At 51.1% G+C, this 18,999-nt stretch overlaps 1 protein-coding gene across 2 annotated transcripts in view; it reads left to right on the forward strand.

Annotated features, from left to right (window-relative positions):
* Nucleotides 1–962: 962 nt before the first annotated feature.
* LOC144704174 (thiosulfate/3-mercaptopyruvate sulfurtransferase 1, mitochondrial-like) overlaps nt 963–18,999 on the forward strand; it is a 33,628-nt gene continuing 15,591 nt past the window's right edge. The window contains exons 1-4 of one of the 2 annotated variants that reach the window (XM_078576467.1): nt 963–1,071; nt 1,141–1,303; nt 2,680–2,739; nt 5,167–5,229. In XM_078576467.1, coding sequence (XP_078432593.1) covers nt 1,025–1,071; nt 1,141–1,303; nt 2,680–2,739; nt 5,167–5,229 — 333 coding nt within the window. In that variant the 5' untranslated portion in view covers nt 963–1,024. Of the gene's footprint in view, nt 1,304–2,679; nt 2,740–5,166; nt 5,230–18,999 lie in introns of both variants that reach the window. The other variant, XM_078576466.1, reaches the window with a different exon arrangement.

Consider the following 18,999-nt stretch of genomic DNA (forward strand, 5'->3'; position numbering starts at 1 on the left):
CTTACTCTCTCCCTCTCCCTCTCTGATCAGAACCCATGATCTTGAGGCCCTTACAATCCATAGATGTATATTCTTTATATTAAGGTTAAGAAATGTAATACACTTGAAAGGTATAACAAGTTTAGTGGAATCCATTAAAGGGTGAATATTATATTTTTTTACCAATCAAATAACATAGTGAAAATAATTTCTGCTTTGAGGATTAAACATCTTAAAAGTTTCCATTTCTGTTCAAATTGTACCTTTTAACTTTGACTTTGACTTTGACTTTAAATTGATAAGTCAACCTTACCGAACTGAAAGCAAACTGGACCTGTCCAAGGGTATGGACAAGATTCAGGACAAAATTCGCCGAGGGACCATCGGACAGGACGGTTTTCCTCTTGTGGGTAGAAAAAAAAACGTCCGTCTGGAGGTCTCGGATGATGGACGGACGATGGACGGACAAATGTGGATGAAAAACCGCCGGATTCACATCCGACGGTTGAGATGTAGCCACGTGGCCTCGCTATGACAATTTGCATCAAAGTCCCTATATTTTTTCGCGCATGCAAACTGACGCCGCTCAGAAATAATTTTACATATGTCCATTTGGATTCTCTCTCGTCCATATTTATCTAAAAACTTTGAAAATTTTTTACTAATATATTAAAAATATCAAATGTTTTTTCGTCCAGGACAAGGGACGGGACGGTTTTCCCCGGACGGGACGAAAATTCGTCATGGGACAACTGGACGGGACGAAAATTCGTCATGGGACAACTGGACGGGACGGTTTTTGTACCGTCAGACGAAATTCCTCCCGTCCTTCGTCCATGCTCTGAATCGAGACGACGGGCGGGACGAAATTCGTCCTGTCCGGGACGGTTTTTCTATTCCTTTCCAAAGAGGATCGAAATTCGTCCCGTCCCGGTCCATCTTAATGCATAAAATAGTAATGCTTCTTTTCCACACAGTATAGATAGCTTTACTGTGCTTTAAATTTCACTCCAGTTGCTATCACTGAGGTCCAGATATCTCTTCAATGGCCTGTCGTTCTCTGCTTCTGACGGCAATATCTTCAAGATTGTGGTCTGGTCGTCGATTTCTACTTCTATCCCAGGTCAGATCGAAGTCATCTTTCCTTTGTAATCCGCGCAGGATTCCAATTTGGGCTTCAAAGAACTCTTTTGCCGTCCGTTGTTCAACGAAATCGGATTCAATTGGGACAATGACGACCGCCGCCGAGCAGAAAAATGAGGTAGATGATCCCGTTGTGTCTGCCGAATGGCTTCATGCGAATCTGCGGGTATCCGATGTTAAGGTGCGTTTTATCGGATGTTAAAAAGTTTTATTTTGCAAGTTGTTGAAACAGTATATTTGTTACGGATGAATCGAAATGATGTCCTCGATAATTATTAGGGAAGAAGATGTAAGAACCATCCCCCTGACGGGAAAGCTATGTATCATTGATTGGCTCTTTATCTTAGAAGTAAATTTCTACATTATTTGTTTGTTGACAACATAATAAATGGAAAATTAAAATTTTGAGTTTTCTACTTCCCCCGTGTATTCGATCCTCTTTTGAAAGGAATAGTTTTGAATTCAGAATGAATTTACGAATCGAAATGGTCTATATGATATTCGATGTTTTAGGTGCCTATTCATCTCGATGATTTGGCCGTTATATCCCTTGAAGCATATATGTGATGGATAGAAGTCTCCGATCCTTGATTCTGGAAAATAATTTTTAGAAACAGGAAACTCTGCTGGATCTACTATGTTCGTCAGATCATCGAAATCAATTTTTGGGTCTTCCGCCTCCTCATCGAAATCATTCGCATTGCATGATTCAAGATTGTTTCATTCATATTTTTTATAAAATCGTTCGATACGTTTTTGTATTAGACGTCGCATCAACTAGCTTAAAAAAGATCTTATATATAGAACCACTTCACTATGTTCCGTTGGCGGCTAAATTATGTTCCTGACTATAAATATACCCTTAAATTGAATAAGATACTTTGGGTATTGGACCTTTGTAATTCTTGAGAGAGATGAGGAAATGATGAGATGAAGAGGAGGATGGACAGAGAGGACCACCAGAAAATAGGGCACAAAAGGTTGGAATCTTCCATTACTAATCCTTTGCCCTTTTATACAAATATGCACTGAGAGATAGAGAAAAAAGTCCCTCCAATGGTCATATTTTTGAAAAATATGACCGTTGGGACCTATCACATCCAGCTGCCCTTTTTTGCAACTGGATGTCCAACGACTAGTTTTCTAGCCGTTGGAGTCTGGGCCTGATGTAAATCAGGCCCAGTATATATTAGGCCCTTAATGGACCTAATATATGGCCCTAATGGGCCCCTCACTATTGGGCCCTTAATGGGCCCTTAGTGGGCTCTTAATGGGCCCTTAACGGGCCCTTATTTAGATTGATTTTACTTAGGTTTTTTTATTCATTTTCCTAGGGTTATTCTATTACATGTACATGGCCTTTGGCCCATAACTCAGTCCAATCTGCCCTAAATGGGCCTTGATGATCTAACAACCTTGAATACTGATGGTTCACTGTGCCATTGATTATGTTTTACGTAGGGGAAATAAAGGATCATTACTTTGGCCGTCGGATTTCAAGATGCGTTTTGAATTTTAGATTATTTTTTCAATTAATCTGATGTATTTAACTCTCAGATTCTGGATGCATCATGGTATATGCCACATGAAAAGAGAAACCCTCTCCAAGAATTCCAGGTACCTCTTTTACTTGCTTCTTTCTAGCCTCTTTTGGAAACTTTTCATCTTTTGGAAAGACGCACCTTTGATAATATAGAAACCACTTCACTATGTTCTCCAAAATCGAAGGTCATCAGTTTTTTCATTGGATTTTTTTGTGGAATAGTGTCTTTGAATCAATGGGATTTTCATGTACTCAGGGTTTTTCTTTTAAAAGTCAGAAATCGTTTTGAAGTTATATCAATGGGTTCCAACATTATTTCCCAGTAACTGCAGATTTTCTCCAGAGCTGAATGTCTGATCAGCCAGAGGAAGGGGGGGAAGAGAGAGAGATCGGGTGAAAAGATCATTTCCAGGAAGGTTAAGGATGTGGCCAATTGTGATGGGAAGAATGTCTGTGAGGCGAGAGCATAGTGTTACGATCCTCTACCCCCAAGGGTATCTTAGGAAGTTTAAGCCACTAAGGGCATTTTAGTCATTTCATTTTTTAGGGTAGATTGCTTCCTTTTCTTATAAATATGTGTAGCCCTCCCTTTGAGGAGGGCAGTCAAGACTTATGGTAAGATCGTCCTCATGGCTCACTATCTCGATCCTCCCTGTCTCGGTCCCGTCCCCTTGACCGTCCAGCGATCCTCTATCCCTTTGATCGTCTCACCGGATCTTCAGCCAGCTCCCGTCCAATCCAATCCCTACCCTTGCCGTTCGGTTCTCTTCTCGTCTCCGACAGTCCCCATTCCCGCGAACGTCAACCCTTCACTGCGTCCTCAGGCGGCTCGTCCCTGGTCGATCCCTGATCGTCAACCCTTCACTGGGTCCCTGTTCGGCCCCTCCTATCATTCCCATTTGGACTCTCCTACCCTGGGAACGTCTACCTGGCCTCGCCCTCTACTCTCCTTCCAATACGGACCTAGACTGAGGTTCTTATCACATAGCTAGGTGAAAGGGAAGAGAGGAAACTCAATATTCAAATGACAATTCCTTTCCCTCCTTAGGGAACCAATTGGCTGGGAACCTGACCTCTCTTGAATGATAAAATTGCCCTTAGTGGACGGAAAGAAGGAAATGCCCTCAGTACAATGTAGATTTTGATAAGAACCTAGAGTTCTTATCTGGAAGAGGACGGGAAGAGAGGGAGGGAGAGGATGAAACAATGATCGTCGGGGGAGGATGTTGGCTAGAATGGAGAGGATCTGTCAGAATGGACGTTCTCAAGGAAGGGACACTGGGAATGGACTCTGATACGATTTTACCTCCCATGGGGTTTTGGAGAAGGAAGCAAAAGGAGAAAGAGGATAATAACATATCGGGCCAGGCCAGTCATGGGCTGGTCAGAGTTTGAAAAAGGAGAATCCAGGAGTACTGGTTTAAGGATGGGAGGAGGCCTAGAGGAGTTCAGGTTTTTTTTGGCTGGATCTGGCAGCGTCCTCTGGAGGGTGCGGGTTCGAGCGACTGATAACAACCTGACACTAATCTCCGATTAATGAAAAGATAGCCTCCAACTCTTGGCTTCGTCGATGTCAAGTTTAGTCACAAGAGAGGTGAGAACAGGGGAAGAGGGGGGAGAGGGGAGACTGAGGGCGATCGCCGCTCCGAGGATAAGCGTCCGTCTCGGCAGGGAAGAACGTCTGCAGGTGCGGAAGCTAGGTCAGGGGAAAGGAACACTGAGGAGAGGAGAAAGAGAGAAACTGGAAGAGGGGGAGAAACCCTTACGTCTGATTGCCTCCCCCCTTCTCCTGCTTTGTCCTCCTTATGTTAACTTCGATTATGGGCCGGTGGGTTGGCTCAGATGCCTGGACTGCCGACGCTCATATACCCGGCCCGGAATCATATCAGCGACCTTGAATTCTTCCAGGAGAGTGTGGCCTGGCGGAGTACGAGCAGAAGCTAGAAGGAACCATTCATGGATACATAGTTGAGTTTTCTTGTTGTCCGTTGATACGCAAGATGTATCGGACTCCTTGTCTTCTCTCCTGAGAGGCCCTAAAATATTAATGATAACTGTATAAAGGGAAAAGCCCTAAACATAAATGATGAAAACACCCCTGGGAGCAAAATTTTATGATAATACCCCTCGATATTATGCATATCATATCAGATTTATTCAGTTTGTAATTGTGTCATTTGTTGAACTTCAGATTTTGCAACGGGGTACTACCAGTATCTGTAGTTTTTTCTTCTTATTGTGCTCAAGTTCGGGTATGTTGATATGAAAATGTTTTTCTGTTGTGTTACTGGACTATTTGAATCTTAAAGAGACGATCATATCGGTATGATGTGGATTCCATCAAATGAAACCTTTTCTGTTGACCTCTAATGTCCTAAAAGAAAATTTAATTGTTGAAATTTAGTTATTTACCTTTTAATATCATGATTGATCCATTACTAAGGTGGCAAGTTTTATCTTCTTTAATGAATTATAATTGCATTTGGCTTGTCATTTTTCAGACATCTCGCATTCCTGGTGCCTCTTACTTTGACATAGATGCCATATCAGACAAAAATACTGATGTGAGTAGAGCTACTTTTTCTCGTTTTTTCGCTTTCGTTCCAGTTTGGATGATAATTATTTGTGAGAGGCCGTTATTTGAATTGCATTGGAAGATTGTCTATTCGTTACTAATTATTATTACCGAAGTAATACATAATACTTCTATCTCGATGATTTTTTTTTTTGAAAGAAACGTAGGGCAGACCACCCAGAAACCGGTGGTCCACCTATTCCATTAAAAATGCAAAGAATATATACACATCTGATACGATCCTTGATCTAGGGTCGACGGGAGGCCGGGCGGAGGAGAAAGGGATCGGCCGGGGACGAGCCGCCTTAAGACACAGTGATGTAGAGACGATCGCAGGGACGAGGATCGTGGAGGGAGACGGAGCATAGATGTAGGGGAGACGAGAGAGGAAGAGAAGCCACTAATCACTTAGAACCAACATTCAAGTCTGCCCTCCTCCAAGGAGGGCTGTGTTATTTGAAGGGATAGAAAGAGAGAGAAAGGAAACATAGTAAAATAACGATTACGCCCCCGATGCCGAGGAAACCTATCAATACTCCCCCTTTCGACAACCAGCTTGTCCTCAAGCTGGGTAATAAGCTGCTTAGGGGCCTCGAAGGTCCTCGTCCGACATGGCTGCAGGATCATTGTCCGGTGGTCGTGGGTCATCCGGTGGGTATGTGACAATGTGGATATGGAGATCCTTCCTGTGGTGATGACCCAGCATGAACTGATCATTGCATTGGAAACAAAGACCTTGTGCCCGGCGGTGAAGAAACTCATCCTCCGTGAGTTGCAGGCGGCGTGTTGGAGGGGCCCGTTCTCGCCCAGCTCAAGGGCCATTTGGAATGGCTGGAGGTACTGGAGGAGGCGCCTCATTCTGTATGAGCTGCAGTGGTTGGTCTCCTTGATCTTGTAACTCGGCTAGGGTTGACTCCGCTTAAAAGGCACACGCAATCAACTCGTCAGTAGTTTGAGGTCGTAGTCGGTTTACCTCAGCGCGCACGGCAGGACGGAGGGCAGCATGTAAGGCATGCATTGCGGTGTTGTCGGCAAGAGTGGGTAGGTACCCCACTAGCTCCATGAAAGAAGCGACTAATTCGTCCACAGTCCCAGTCTGCTCAAGACGAACGAGGCGACGGTATGCCACGTGTGGTTGGAGACCAAAGCGTCTGATGAGCTGTCTCTTGAAATCAACCCAATCCTCGAAACTCGTGCGGTCGTCGATGTAGCAAAACCAAGCCGTCGCTTTCCCGTTCAAGTATGACGAGCCAATGTGCAGGCGCTCCACGTCATCAACTGGGGTAGTCGTGAAATATTGCTCAATGCGCCTCAACCAGTGGTCTGGATCCCCATCCAAGAAAATTGGAGGCTCGGCGATGCGGTGGCGGGGACGTTCATGATCGTGATTGATGTCCCGGTTTGGAGAATGACCCTTCGGGAGCCCTCGAGGCGGTGCACGCCACGGGGAGTTTGACCGAAGGTCCCATTCGCCATCCTCCACGCCCCATAAAAGTCCGGCCTCTCTATCGTGGCATGGAAGGACAGCAGGCAGACGACGAGGAGCAAGCCGGAGACGTGGTCCCTCGTCCCGCTCGGCATGGGAGACCCACGGTGGCTGGGGTCGACCAAGTTCATTCTGTCTTAGGGCGTAGTTCCTTCCACCCAAGGGCGGAGCAGGTCCTAAATCTCTACAAAAGGGCCTTGAGTGGGGAGGCCCCCCGACCCTCCACGGAGGGGGTGACCTGGGCCCCTCGCAAAGCCATTCAGGCCCGACCCAGAGAGGGGTGGGCCTGGTGTGTAACGGCCCGCCCTCTTCTGGCCGACAAGAGGGGTTGGGTCCGTTTCAGAAAGTGGTGGGCCGGGGGTGGGATGGCCCACCTTCCTCTGGTGGATAAGAGAATTCGGGCCCGTCCAAGTAGGTGGTGTGCCCATTCTCGTTACCTCTGGGCCTGGGGCAAACTGGGCCTCGCTCTCCCTTGGGAGGGGAAAGGTCCACGACCATCGCCCTGGGCCAGGGGTCAAGGGGCCCTTTGCCCTGTAGTGGCGGCCCATCAGGGTTTGCTGGCGCGGGTTTCTCCCTCCCGTCCGGATCGCGCAGCCGCGGAGGAAACCCTAGGTTGGCCGGCGCTAGGTTCCCCCGCCCGTTTGGACCGATCAGCAGAGGTGGAGGCCCTTGGTCGGTCAGTGCAGGGTATTCTCGCCCTTCTGGACCGTGCAGACACGGTGGGGAATGGTCAGGGTGGGCGGCTAGGATGGTCGGGGTTGCGACCGCCACGGAAGACGCGGCTGCGCCGCCCGTCGTGGTCGAGGATCCCACGACCTAGTGGCGGCGGTATGGCGGCCATGAGGGCAGAGGGAGGAGGCCTGCATCTTCATCATCGGACACAGAGTCCGGCACGACCAGCTCCCTTGTGGAGGCGGTGTGCACCGCGTCCCGATCGATGTCATGGAGCGGGGGGGGTGCCGGCATTGCTTGACGTTGCTCGTGCGCCGCCATCAGAATCTTCACCTGCTCAGCGATAGGCGAGAGCTGGATCTCTAACGCCGCGGCCATGGCTTTTGCTAATGTGTCGGCGTCTATGCCCCCCGTGGAGGATGAGCGTTCCGATTTCGTCTCCATGGGGACGATGGCAGAAGCAGAAGCAAGATTGAGTTTGGCTCTGATACCAATTAATACGAACCTTGATCTAGGGTCGTATCGGGGGAGGGTAGAGGACGAGGTAGGGTAGAAGTTCCCGTTGTAGAGAGGTGAAACGGGAATGGTTGGGGGAAGGCCGAGCTGAGGGGATAGGGATTGGCCGGGGACGAGCCGCCTGGAGACGCGGTGAAGTGGAGACGATCGCGAGGACGAGGATCGTAGAAGGGGAGAGAGAGACCAGACCTAGACGAGGGGAGGGGCAGGACAAGAACCACTTCTTCTAATTTCTTCTTCTTTCTTGGTTGCCCTCCTAAAGGGAGGGCATCCCTATTTAAAGGGAAATACATAATAGCAAATGACTTAAATGCCCCTATGAGCTAAATGACAAAACTACCCCTAGATAGGTTCAGGATCCTCTCAAGGATCCTATCATTGATAGGATATGTACACATCATATACAGATACAGATCAAGGATCCTATTCCATTAAAAATGCAAAGAATATGTACATATCATATACAGATATGGCCATTTAAGACCTTCACTCTATCCCCCCAACCCCCAAAAAGATAATAAAGCCGCAATGTCCGAGATGACGTTTTCAACTAATGCCGTCCTTCCCTCGAACACCACATCATGTCGATGCATCCATATTGCCCAAAGTGTTGCTAGTATTCTCCCCCATTCCGCTCTGCTCCACTATCTACCAGTCGTGAGTGATGCCCAAAAATCGGTGTCTGAGGAAATATTCACCCCAGAGATCTGTTGTGATGCCCATACTCCCTTGGCAATAAGACATGCGAAAAAAAGGTGTGAGCAGTCTTCATCGGCCCCGCCACACAGAGGACACGAGACGGGCTCTGTCGGTGCCCATTGTCTGCGGTAGACCCGTGTGACCAGTCTTCTCCTCCTCAGCAACCGACCAAAAAGTCTCACTTTTAGGGGGAGTTTTTGCTTCATTATGATATGGCATATATTACTGGTTGAGATGTTGTCCCTCACTTTCCCTCGGATTTTCAAGTATGCGTCCTTTACTGAGAAAGGCGGGCCCTGCCATACCCACCCATCTCGGGAGACTCCCGAGGGGCTGAGAGGTAGGATGGTCTCATGCATCCCCAACAACTCTCATGTAGCCCAGAGGCTCATTTTTTGAGGCCCAATAACAAGTTGTGGCCCAAGAAGGAGATTCTTCTAGAACTGACAGAATCTGCAGAAATATACCTAGAGCCCCTCAAAATCCTCTGACAGGATTTTCTCTGACAAGATCTTCTGACAGGATTTTCCCTGATAAGATCTTCTGGCAGGATTATCTCTGAGTGGATTTCGTCTGACAAGATCTTCTGATAGAATCGTCTGCCAGATTCTTCTTCTGCCAGGATCTATGCTCTAACTTGTCAGATCTGCATATCTTTTGTTTTGTCCCATCAGGATCTTCTTGAGCCACACAAATATCTCCTGACAGCTTCTAAAGGGCCCAGAATCTGCAGGATATCTCTGCTCAAGCCTGACAAGCTGCTTATCCTCTGTTTTAGCTTGTCAGATTTGTTTTTCTCAATGTTTTGAGTTGTCTTATCATGGGTACAGTCTTTATGGACGACCTTGCACTTCTTGTGGCCTATATAAGGCCCCCATGTACCCTGAATGAGCATTATTGAAATCTATTGTCTTGTTGAAACTGTTGTTTCTCCCCTCGGAGTGTTCTCTTTGTTAGAGAGTGCTTGTGTGCTTGTGGATTCAAGTATAACCCCTTGTGGACTCAAGGATTGGAGAAGCTAGTTCTATGGATTCAGGACTTAGCTACTTCAAGTAGAGCAAGGCTTGTGGATTCAAGTCGTGTTCCTACATCGTTCCTGTGATAAGGCTGCGTCAAACTCCAAGAAACGATCCTCCGATAAAGTCCCAGGAAGGTTAGGGACCCAAGCCCCTTCCCAACATTCGCTGACGGCGACATTGGGGTTCCTTGCCAGCGCAAAAAGTCTTAGAAACTTCATCTTCAGGGGGCAGTGCTTTGTCCAGTTATCAGTACAAAATCGGAATCCTCCCCCGTCCCCCAACTTGGGGTCAAACAAATCCCGGATGTGAGGAATGGCTTGACGCAGACTATGCCAAAAAGGGGTTTCCCCCCTCCTTCGTGCCCACCCTCTCTCCCAATTCAACAGCAGATCATATACGTCTCTTAGCACCTTGAAGGCTAGCCCATCCGTCGATGACACCATCAGTTCAACCCACTTAGCAAGCAATGCCAGGTTTATAGATTCCAAGTGAAGAATACCCAGTCCTCCCTGTTTCATGGGTCTACAAACCGCGTCCCAGGCTACCAGGGGTATCCCTCTACCTCCTCCATTCCCTCCCTAAAAACACCGTCTCATTAATCCTTTGAGTCGTTTGGCCACCCCTACCGGCATCTTAAACATCGAAAGGTAGAAAATAGGGATAGCGGAGAGCATCAATCTCAAGAGTACCATGCGACCCCCTCGTGATAGTACCCTGCTTTGCCAGCCCTCCAACCTCCGCTCCACCTTATCGATCACTGGTTTCTATTCTGCGGTTAAGATCCGTCTTCTCGTGAGAGGGAGCCCCAAATACCTCATCGGAAGAGAGCCTCGGGGTGTACCAAGCGCGCGGGCGCATAGAGTCTTTTCTTCCGAGGATAGGCCGAACCCCACAAATGCTGACTTTTCCCGATTGAGACATAGTCCCGAGATATCTGCAAACAACTCCAGCAGGGACGATACGGTGTGAGCTTCTGTTACCAAACCTTCCATAAAGAATGTTGTGTCATCTGCATACTAGAACAATGGGATGCCCCCCGGATAGCTTGCCGTGTGAAAGCCTCGTAAAAAGCCTCGCTCGCACGCCTTAAGGTGCCAGTGGCCAATATGTCTACGGCAAGGACAAACAACAATGGTGCTAAAGGGCAACCTTGCCTGAATCCTCTCTGTGGGTGGATCTACCCTCCTTTCGCCCGGCCATTGACCAAGACTGAGAAAGAGTGGGATGTAACACACCGTCGTACCCAGGTCACCCACACCTTAGGAAATCCCCTCTTTTTGATGACAGACCATAGGAATTTCCAATCGAGGGAGTCATAAGCTTTCGCAAAGTCCGCCTTCCAAATGAAGCCCTCTGTCCCCGTACTCTTCCATGTTGCTACGATCTCCCCTGCGTTCTCCTGCAATTGCCTACCCGAGATGAAGGCCGATTGGAATGGACCGATTAGACCCCCAATTATCACCCTCAAATGGTTAGCCATCACCTTGGCAATGATGAGATAGTTGGAGTTCGACAAAGCAATGGGTCTGAAATCCCCCACATTCACCGCCCCCGTGCACTTGTGCAGTAGAAATAAGTATGACCGATTAAGTTTTTCCAGGCCAAAATTGCCCCTCTGGAATTCGTCCAAGGTATCCATCACGTCAAAGCCGACAACTTCCTAGAATTCATTGAAGAAAAAGACGAGGAAGCCGTCGGGGCCTGGAGCTCCCTCTCCATTCAATCCTTTGATCGCCGGCCTCACCTCCTCTGCACTAAAAATCCTCACTAGCTCATCTTGTTGTGCTTGTGATAAACTGGGTACCCTCCGACCCTTCCATGGCCACTGGTTTCGGGGTCCTAGCTTAGTTACTGTTTGGAAATGACCCGCTAGTGCTTCTCCCCCCGCTTGTGCCCCCACGAACTCTTGATTCCCCACTTTCACTATAGAGATGTGATTTGACCTCCGCCTTCCATTTGCCACCATATGGAAGAACTGAGTGTGGGCGTCTCCCTCCTTCAGCCAAAGCTGTCGCAATCTTTGCCTCCAATCCATCTTGAGTTTCTTATCCTCCTCCACCACCTCTCGACATGTTTTCCTTTCCTTGTGTTCGTCTTCTAACGGGCATCTTGTATCTTCAATGGCATCCAAATGCTGGACCCTCGATATGGCTTCATCCCGTCTTCGATGTCTTCCCTCTCAAATATGTCTCTTCACCTTGATGAGGTAATGACGCAAGGCCGCCAGCTTGGTGGCTAGCCTCATCGTGGCTGAGCCCTGTGGAGAGTAACCTGTCCACCATGCTATCGCCTTCTCTCTAAAGCCCCTCTCACGTAGCCATGATCGGTCCAATTTGAAGTAGGTGGGTCTAACTTGAACAATGTTATCCTGCCATATAATTGGGGCGTGATCAGATAAAGGTCTGGGGAGTGCTCGTACATCTGCTAATGGGTGTGCCTCCAATAGGTCAACCGAACACAGGAATCGGTCCAAGCGGGAGAGTGTGGTAGGACCTCTCGTTCTACGCCATGTGTAGTTACAATTCATCGGTCCCATTTCTTGCAGTCTCGCCCCCGAGATGAATGCCCAGAATGTCTCTGATCCTGGGTCCTGCCTCCCAAGCCATTTGGTCTATCGCTCAACTCTAGAGTGACGTTAAAATCCCTGCCAAACAGCATTGGGGACCCCTGAAAGAGGGAGGTGACTACCTCCAATTCCTCCCACAATCCGTGACGTCGGGCTGCAATGATTGGACCATATACCGATGCCACCATGCATTGAAATCCGTCGCTTCTTCTCCTTATTTTAACGGCCGCCACGTAGTGTCCTGTCCACGACCCTTCCTTAGCAAAGGTCGCCCGGTTCCATGTCACTGGTAAGCTCCCCGATCTGCCCGTGGCATTAACGGCCACAACACCCTCGAGAGAACCCCTTCCCACCGAGTTGCATGCCTTAGTGTCCCATCTGTCCAACATCGTCTCTTGTAGGCAAACCACATCCGCTCCCCATTGACGCAAATAGCTTCCCGTTCGTCTTCTAACGGGCATCTTGTATCTTCAATGGCATCCAAATGCTGGACCCTCGATATGGCTTCATCCCGTCTTCGATGTCTTCCCTCTCAAATATGTCTCTTCACCTTGATGAGGTAATGACGCAAGGCCGCCAGCTTGGTGGCTAGCCTCATCGTGGCTGAGCCCTGTGGAGAGTAACCTGTCCACCATGCTATCGCCTTCTCTCTAAAGCCCCTCTCACGTAGCCATGATCGGTCCAATTTGAAGTAGGTGGGTCTAACTTGAACAATGTTATCCTGCCATATAATTGGGGCGTGATCAGATAAAGGTCTGGGGAGTGCTCGTACATCTGCTAATGGGTGTGCCTCCAATAGGTCAACCGAACACAGGAATCGGTCCAAGCGGGAGAGTGTGGTAGGACCTCTCGTTCTACGCCATGTGTAGTTACAATTCATCGGTCCCATTTCTTGCAGTCTCGCCCCCGAGATGAATGCCCAGAATGTCTCTGATCCTGGGTCCTGCCTCCCAAGCCATTTGGTCTATCGCTCAACTCTAGAGTGACGTTAAAATCCCTGCCAAACAGCATTGGGGACCCCTGAAAGAGGGAGGTGACTACCTCCAATTCCTCCCACAATCCGTGACGTCGGGCTGCAATGATTGGACCATATACCGATGCCACCATGCATTGAAATCCGTCGCTTCTTCTCCTTATTTTAACGGCCGCCACGTAGTGTCCTGTCCACGACCCTTCCTTAGCAAAGGTCGCCCGGTTCCATGTCACTGGTAAGCTCCCCGATCTGCCCGTGGCATTAACGGCCACAACACCCTCGAGAGAACCCCTTCCCACCGAGTTGCATGCCTTAGTGTCCCATCTGTCCAACATCGTCTCTTGTAGGCAAACCACATCCGCTCCCCATTGACGCAAATAGCTTCCCACAACTCCCCGCCTCCCTTCGTCCCGTAGTCTGTGTATATTCCATGATAGACACCTCTCCGTAGTCCGTGTATATTCCGTGATGATTCAATGCTTGCCCCCCCTTGCACCCTCTCCAGGGTTACTCCCACCTCCTCGGCCAACTCAGCCATCATCGGATGTGCGCCATGGACCTCCTCTGTCGCAGCGTCCTCTGTGCGGCTAGAGGACTCTACAGCCTCTTCCCCGCTGTTTCGCTGATCCCATGTCACAGCGTCCTCTGCGCGGAGCCATGTGGCTTTCGACGAGCTGCCATCTTCTTGGATCGTCCGTCGGCGATTAGGCGTATCTGACCGTTGTGCCCAGACGCCACCTAGGTCTTCTTCCCGTTTGCCTCTGTACGCGCCAACTTCCCCCCCCGATAAACCACTCCCATAAACCGGCAGAGATCGTCATTAGTTATCTGTCTCGCCCTTTTCCTCCCTGGGTTTTTGATCTTCGAGTTTTTCTTAGTCATTGTCCTCCATGGTCGAGGCCGGCGGGATGGTCGATAATGTGCCCTCCCCGTGGACCGAGGCCCCACTCGCCCGTCGTGTACATCTTCCTCCATGGACACTCCGACCTCCGGTACTCCCATAGGGGAATCACCCTTCCCCTCCACGGTCTCCTGATGGGCATCCGGTCTTCCAAACTCTCCTGGCGTAGCTGGAGGGGTCTTGGCCCTTATCCTGGCTTTGAATGCCCATGTGTATCCCTGAGCCCAGACTGACTCAGGCAACTCCTCCCCTTCTATCACTTCGATCTCTAGCAGCACCACATTTGGGTCCCCGAATTCTAACCCCGCCGAGATGATGCTTTTAAGTTGGCCGAAAGAGGCAACCAGGTTTGCTAACGTCATCTCTCGATGGTTCACTAATGGGACCCTGTGCACCTCCACTAGTATCCCCATCTTTTTAACGCTTTCAGCCCATCAGAAGGGAGGACTCGCCGCCACCTCAGCTCCGTGGTATCAAGTGACCCATTGCTTCCATCCACATACCATGACATATACGGCCAATGAGGCCCCTCGAAGGAGCAAGGAATGTGCATCTATCCTTTGCACCTCCGCCTGTTCCAGCTGAGGAAATTTCTGCCATAAGCCGGCGCAAAGATTCTCGACATCGGGATGGTCCCCGAACACATTGCCCACCAAGCACTTTTGGAGGATGCTGGAACATGTGTCTTCTCCGTCTACTTCTCCTTGGGCCGTATGATGACCTGGGCTTCGGACCGGATGTCCCACTTGCGCCTGGCGATTGCTCCCTTCTCCTCCCCTTGATGGCACTCATATTGGCGGTGCTTTGTCCTTCTACAACGGCGGCAAACCACCGGATCCCGACAGAGGCGCACGTGGTGGCCCGACGATAAACACCAGAAGTATATGTTCTTCTCCCCGGATGGCCTTTGAGGGACATGCTGACCCCTCTTTGCCCAACGGGATCTCACCTCCACCCAGCGGTTGTCATCACCTACCTCCGCGTCCCTGGCTTCCTTTCCCGTCTTGCAATTCCGGCTTGCTCCAGGCGTGGCTCTATCCGCGTGGGGAACGGTGCCCTCTTGGCGGCGCCCCCCTCTTCTCCATTTCGTGTGGTGTGGGGCCTCCTTCCGCTTGTCCCTTCTGGATGACCCTGCTCCCCTTATCCCGGAGCTCTAGCCCTTCCCCAAGATGTGCATACATGGGTCTCTTACCCTTATCCTTCTCCATTCCCGTCGTCCGAGTGCTGCAATCTTGCCCATCCCGGCAGATCAGGTTCTGTTCCGGCTCTGCTAAGACTTGGGACGACCCCCTCCTAGCGCCCCCCTGGCCCCCAAGTCCTCTCCCCACCCCTCCCTCCATGTGGAGGTGTGTGGGCCCCTTTCACCTTGGGCACTGTTAGTGAGATACTAATCCTCATGGGCTAACGGGCCCTATTCTATAAGCCCATTAGCCCTATTATCATTCTCTCTCTCTCTTAGGGTACATACACCCTCACATGTACTCTCTTAGAGCTTATGTCATTATCTTCCTTCTTCCTTCCTTAACATGGTATCATAGCTCCAGAGCTCTTCCAGCTAGGGTTTGACATCACCCTCTCGCTGTTTAGCGAACCCCGGGACGTGACCGACAGATCAGCCACAGCCCGATCATAGCCAGGCCAACAAACCAGCTAAACCCTAGGTTTGGCCAGCCCCTCGTCCCTGTGCAGGACGAGCCGTAGCCAGCCCGCGGAACTCCCGGAGAAACCAGCCGCAGCTGCAGCCGCACGCGTAACCGCAGCCGCACGCGCAGCCGCAAGCCGCAGCAGCACGCGCAGCCGCAAGCCGCACCTGCACGCGCAGCCACAGCCGCACGCGTAGCCGCAGCCGCAAGCCGCACCCACACGCGCAGCCACAGCCGCACGCGTAGCCGCACCCGCAAGCCGCACCCGCACGCGCAGCCGCAAGCCGCAGCCGCATGCACAGCCGCAAACGCAGCCGCAAGCCGCAGCCGCATGCGCAGCCGCACACGCAGCCGCAGCCGCACGCGCAGCCGCAAGCCGCAGCCGCACGCGCAGCCGCAGCTACAGCCGCAGCTGCAGCCACACCCGCAACCGCAGCCACAACTGCAGCCGCAGCGGGGTACGATGTCGGAGGAGCTTTACTCCACGGGCCAGACACGTCAGCCGGTCTCAACAGCCGGGGGCTTCACGGATGCAGATTTCCAGAAAGAACCGTTGTCACACAAGGTCACTCATCCACTGCCCTTGGTTCCCGACTCGACGTGTCTTCAGGGCCCGAACTTGCTACAGTGGCGTCACTTTGTCGAGACCACTCTCGAGGCCCGCCAACTGTTCAAGCATTGTACGCAGGATCCTCTCCCACCGACTCATCCGCATTATGCTGCGTGGGAAGCCAAAGAACATTTTGTCCTCGGCTGGCTCTACACGAACTCCCTGGCGCCCTCGTTCCATGAACGGTTCCCTTGCCGCTCCACAGTGAAAGGCTTTTGGGGCCAGGCGAACACATTCTGCGGACGAGAAGGGGAGAACTGGCGTCTCTTTATGCTGGTAGCAAGGGCCAACAACCTTCGCCAGGGAGCAATGTCCATCTCGGACTACGCATTGGAACACAAGAAGCTTTGGGACGAGGTGGATTATTACTTGCCGACGGATGATCCGACGTGCAAGGCGTTCCAGAACACCCTTCGCCTTCGCCTTTTGGGGTTCCTCCATGGTCTCAACAAGGAGTACGATGACACTCGTTGACGTGCTCTACACCGCAAGGAAGGCCTTCCCACAATTGCTGATCTGGTGAAGGAACTCCAAGAGGAGGAGAGCCACCTTCAGATCCTTGGCACTCTCTCCCCGGAGGCGGCTCGTGACTCGACCGCCCTTCTCACCCGGCCTCCCTCTCCAAACCCTGCTCCCACGGCGGAGCCAGCAACCTCCGGGCTGGTTTGCTCCTACTGCAACAAGCCTGGACATCTTCGCAAGTGGTGTAAGAAGCGCCAGTACGACAACCGGAAGAAGGAGGCCGCCGAAGGGAAAGCTATGGTCGCCTCCACCTCCACCAGCACCAATTCGGCCGCGACTTTAGAGCAGCTCCAAGCTGATTTGGCCCGTCTCCGCGACCAGGTGGCTACCATGCAAACTCCGGCCCAGTCAACGGCACATTTCGGCGGGTTTGGTATGTCTCATTCATCTCCGTCTGATCAGTGGTATTGTGGTCACACAGCCCTCAACTCGCCTCTCGTGTCGGATACGAGCTGGGTTCTTGATTCGGGGGCAACCGAACACATGACCCCATTCAATGACAGGTTTGTATCCTACAAGAGGCATAGTGGGAACCGTACACTCCTCACCGCTGGTGGTGGACATCTGCGTGTGGCTGGTATTGGGGCAGTCTTTGTTGATGGCTTCGGTGTGGTCAGCAAGGTCCTCCATGTCCCAGCCCTGCGAGCTATCCTTATGTCTCCTCAGCGTTTGGTTGACAGTCTTTCCTGCTCATTTCACCTTCAGCCTGATGGGATGTTTCTGTCTGACAAAGTGGACCGGACTACACCGATTAGGCGGGAGAACGGGCTGCTGTTGTTGGACGATGGGGGTTGCTCTCGATGCTTTCTGGTGCACCGCCACCTCATGTCGGTCGATGCGCAGCGCATAGGACGTCTTCAGTTGGCTCACCAACGGCTGGGTCACCTGCCCTTTCCTTTTTTACAGCGTCTCTTTCCTTCGATGTGTACTGGATTGGACCTTCATACAATTGTGTGTGATGCTTGTCAGCTGGCCAAGCATCGCCGTTCTTCTTTCTCTCCGTCCATCTCGCACTCATCGACTCCACTGTTTCGCATCCACAGTGATGTTTGGGGACCAGCCCCGCAGGCCAGCCTCAAGGGACACCGCTACTTTCAGATCTTTGTTGACGAGGCTACCCGCTACACCTGGGTATACTTGTTGACTGCAAAGTCCGAGGTCGCACCGACAGTCCGTCACTTCTGCACTATGGTTCACACTCAGTTTGGCTGGGGTATCCAGCGCTTCCGCTCCGATAACGCCCGGGACTTCGTCAATGCCGATTTGGCCACTAACTTTGCCGTTCATGGGATTATACACAAGTCCTCCTGTGTAGCTACACCTGAACAGAACGGGATGGCAGAACGTCGGATCGGTTATGTCACGTCAACAGCCCGTACACTTCTGCTCAACTATAGTGTTCCGTGGACTTATTGGGGTGAGGCGGTCTTGACGAGTACCCATCACGTAAACCGTCTCCCCTCCCAGCCCCTCGGGTTCAGCAGCCCCTTGGATTGGCTGAACACAGCTTTCCTACAACTTTCGCTGCGGACTGGGCTTCTACCTCGCATCTTCGGGTGCACGGCGTATGTTCACGACATGGCTCCCTCCCGCACGAAGCTTGATGCTTGAGCTCTTCGGTGCGCCTTTGTCGGGTACGCTTCTCTCCAGAAAGGGTATCGTTGCTATCATCCTCCGTCTAGGCGGTTCTTCATCTCGGCAAATGTCACCTTTGCCGAGCATGAGCCTTATTTCGGTGACTCTACCTCGTCCTGCCTTCCGCTGGATGAGGTTTCCTCGACCCCTTCCTTGGAACCCTACCCGTTTGTGGAGACCGTTACCCCAACGTCGCCGTCCACCTCTCCCGTGCCTTCCCCTGAGAGGTCCTTTGAACCACCTTCACCTTCACCTTCCCTTCCGGCCCCCTTGCCCCCTACCACCTCTCCTCCCGGTGCATCATCTCCTTCTCCTGGTGCACCATCTCCTTCCCCCGGGGAGCCCACTTCTAACCCCGGGGAGATACCCTCTCCTCCGACTTTTGCTTCCGCTCCTCCGTCGGACGATCCCTCCCCCTCGTCTACTGATGACAATGCTCAGTTGGGATGGCCTATCGCCCTACGGAAAGGGGTTTGTCAGTGCACTCACACACCCCTCTACCCCTTATCTCACTATC

The sequence above is a fragment of the Wolffia australiana genome, chromosome 6 (genome assembly GCF_029677425.1).
Source record: "Wolffia australiana isolate 7733 chromosome 6, ASM2967742v1".
Lineage (NCBI taxonomy): Eukaryota > Viridiplantae > Streptophyta > Magnoliopsida > Alismatales > Araceae > Wolffia > Wolffia australiana.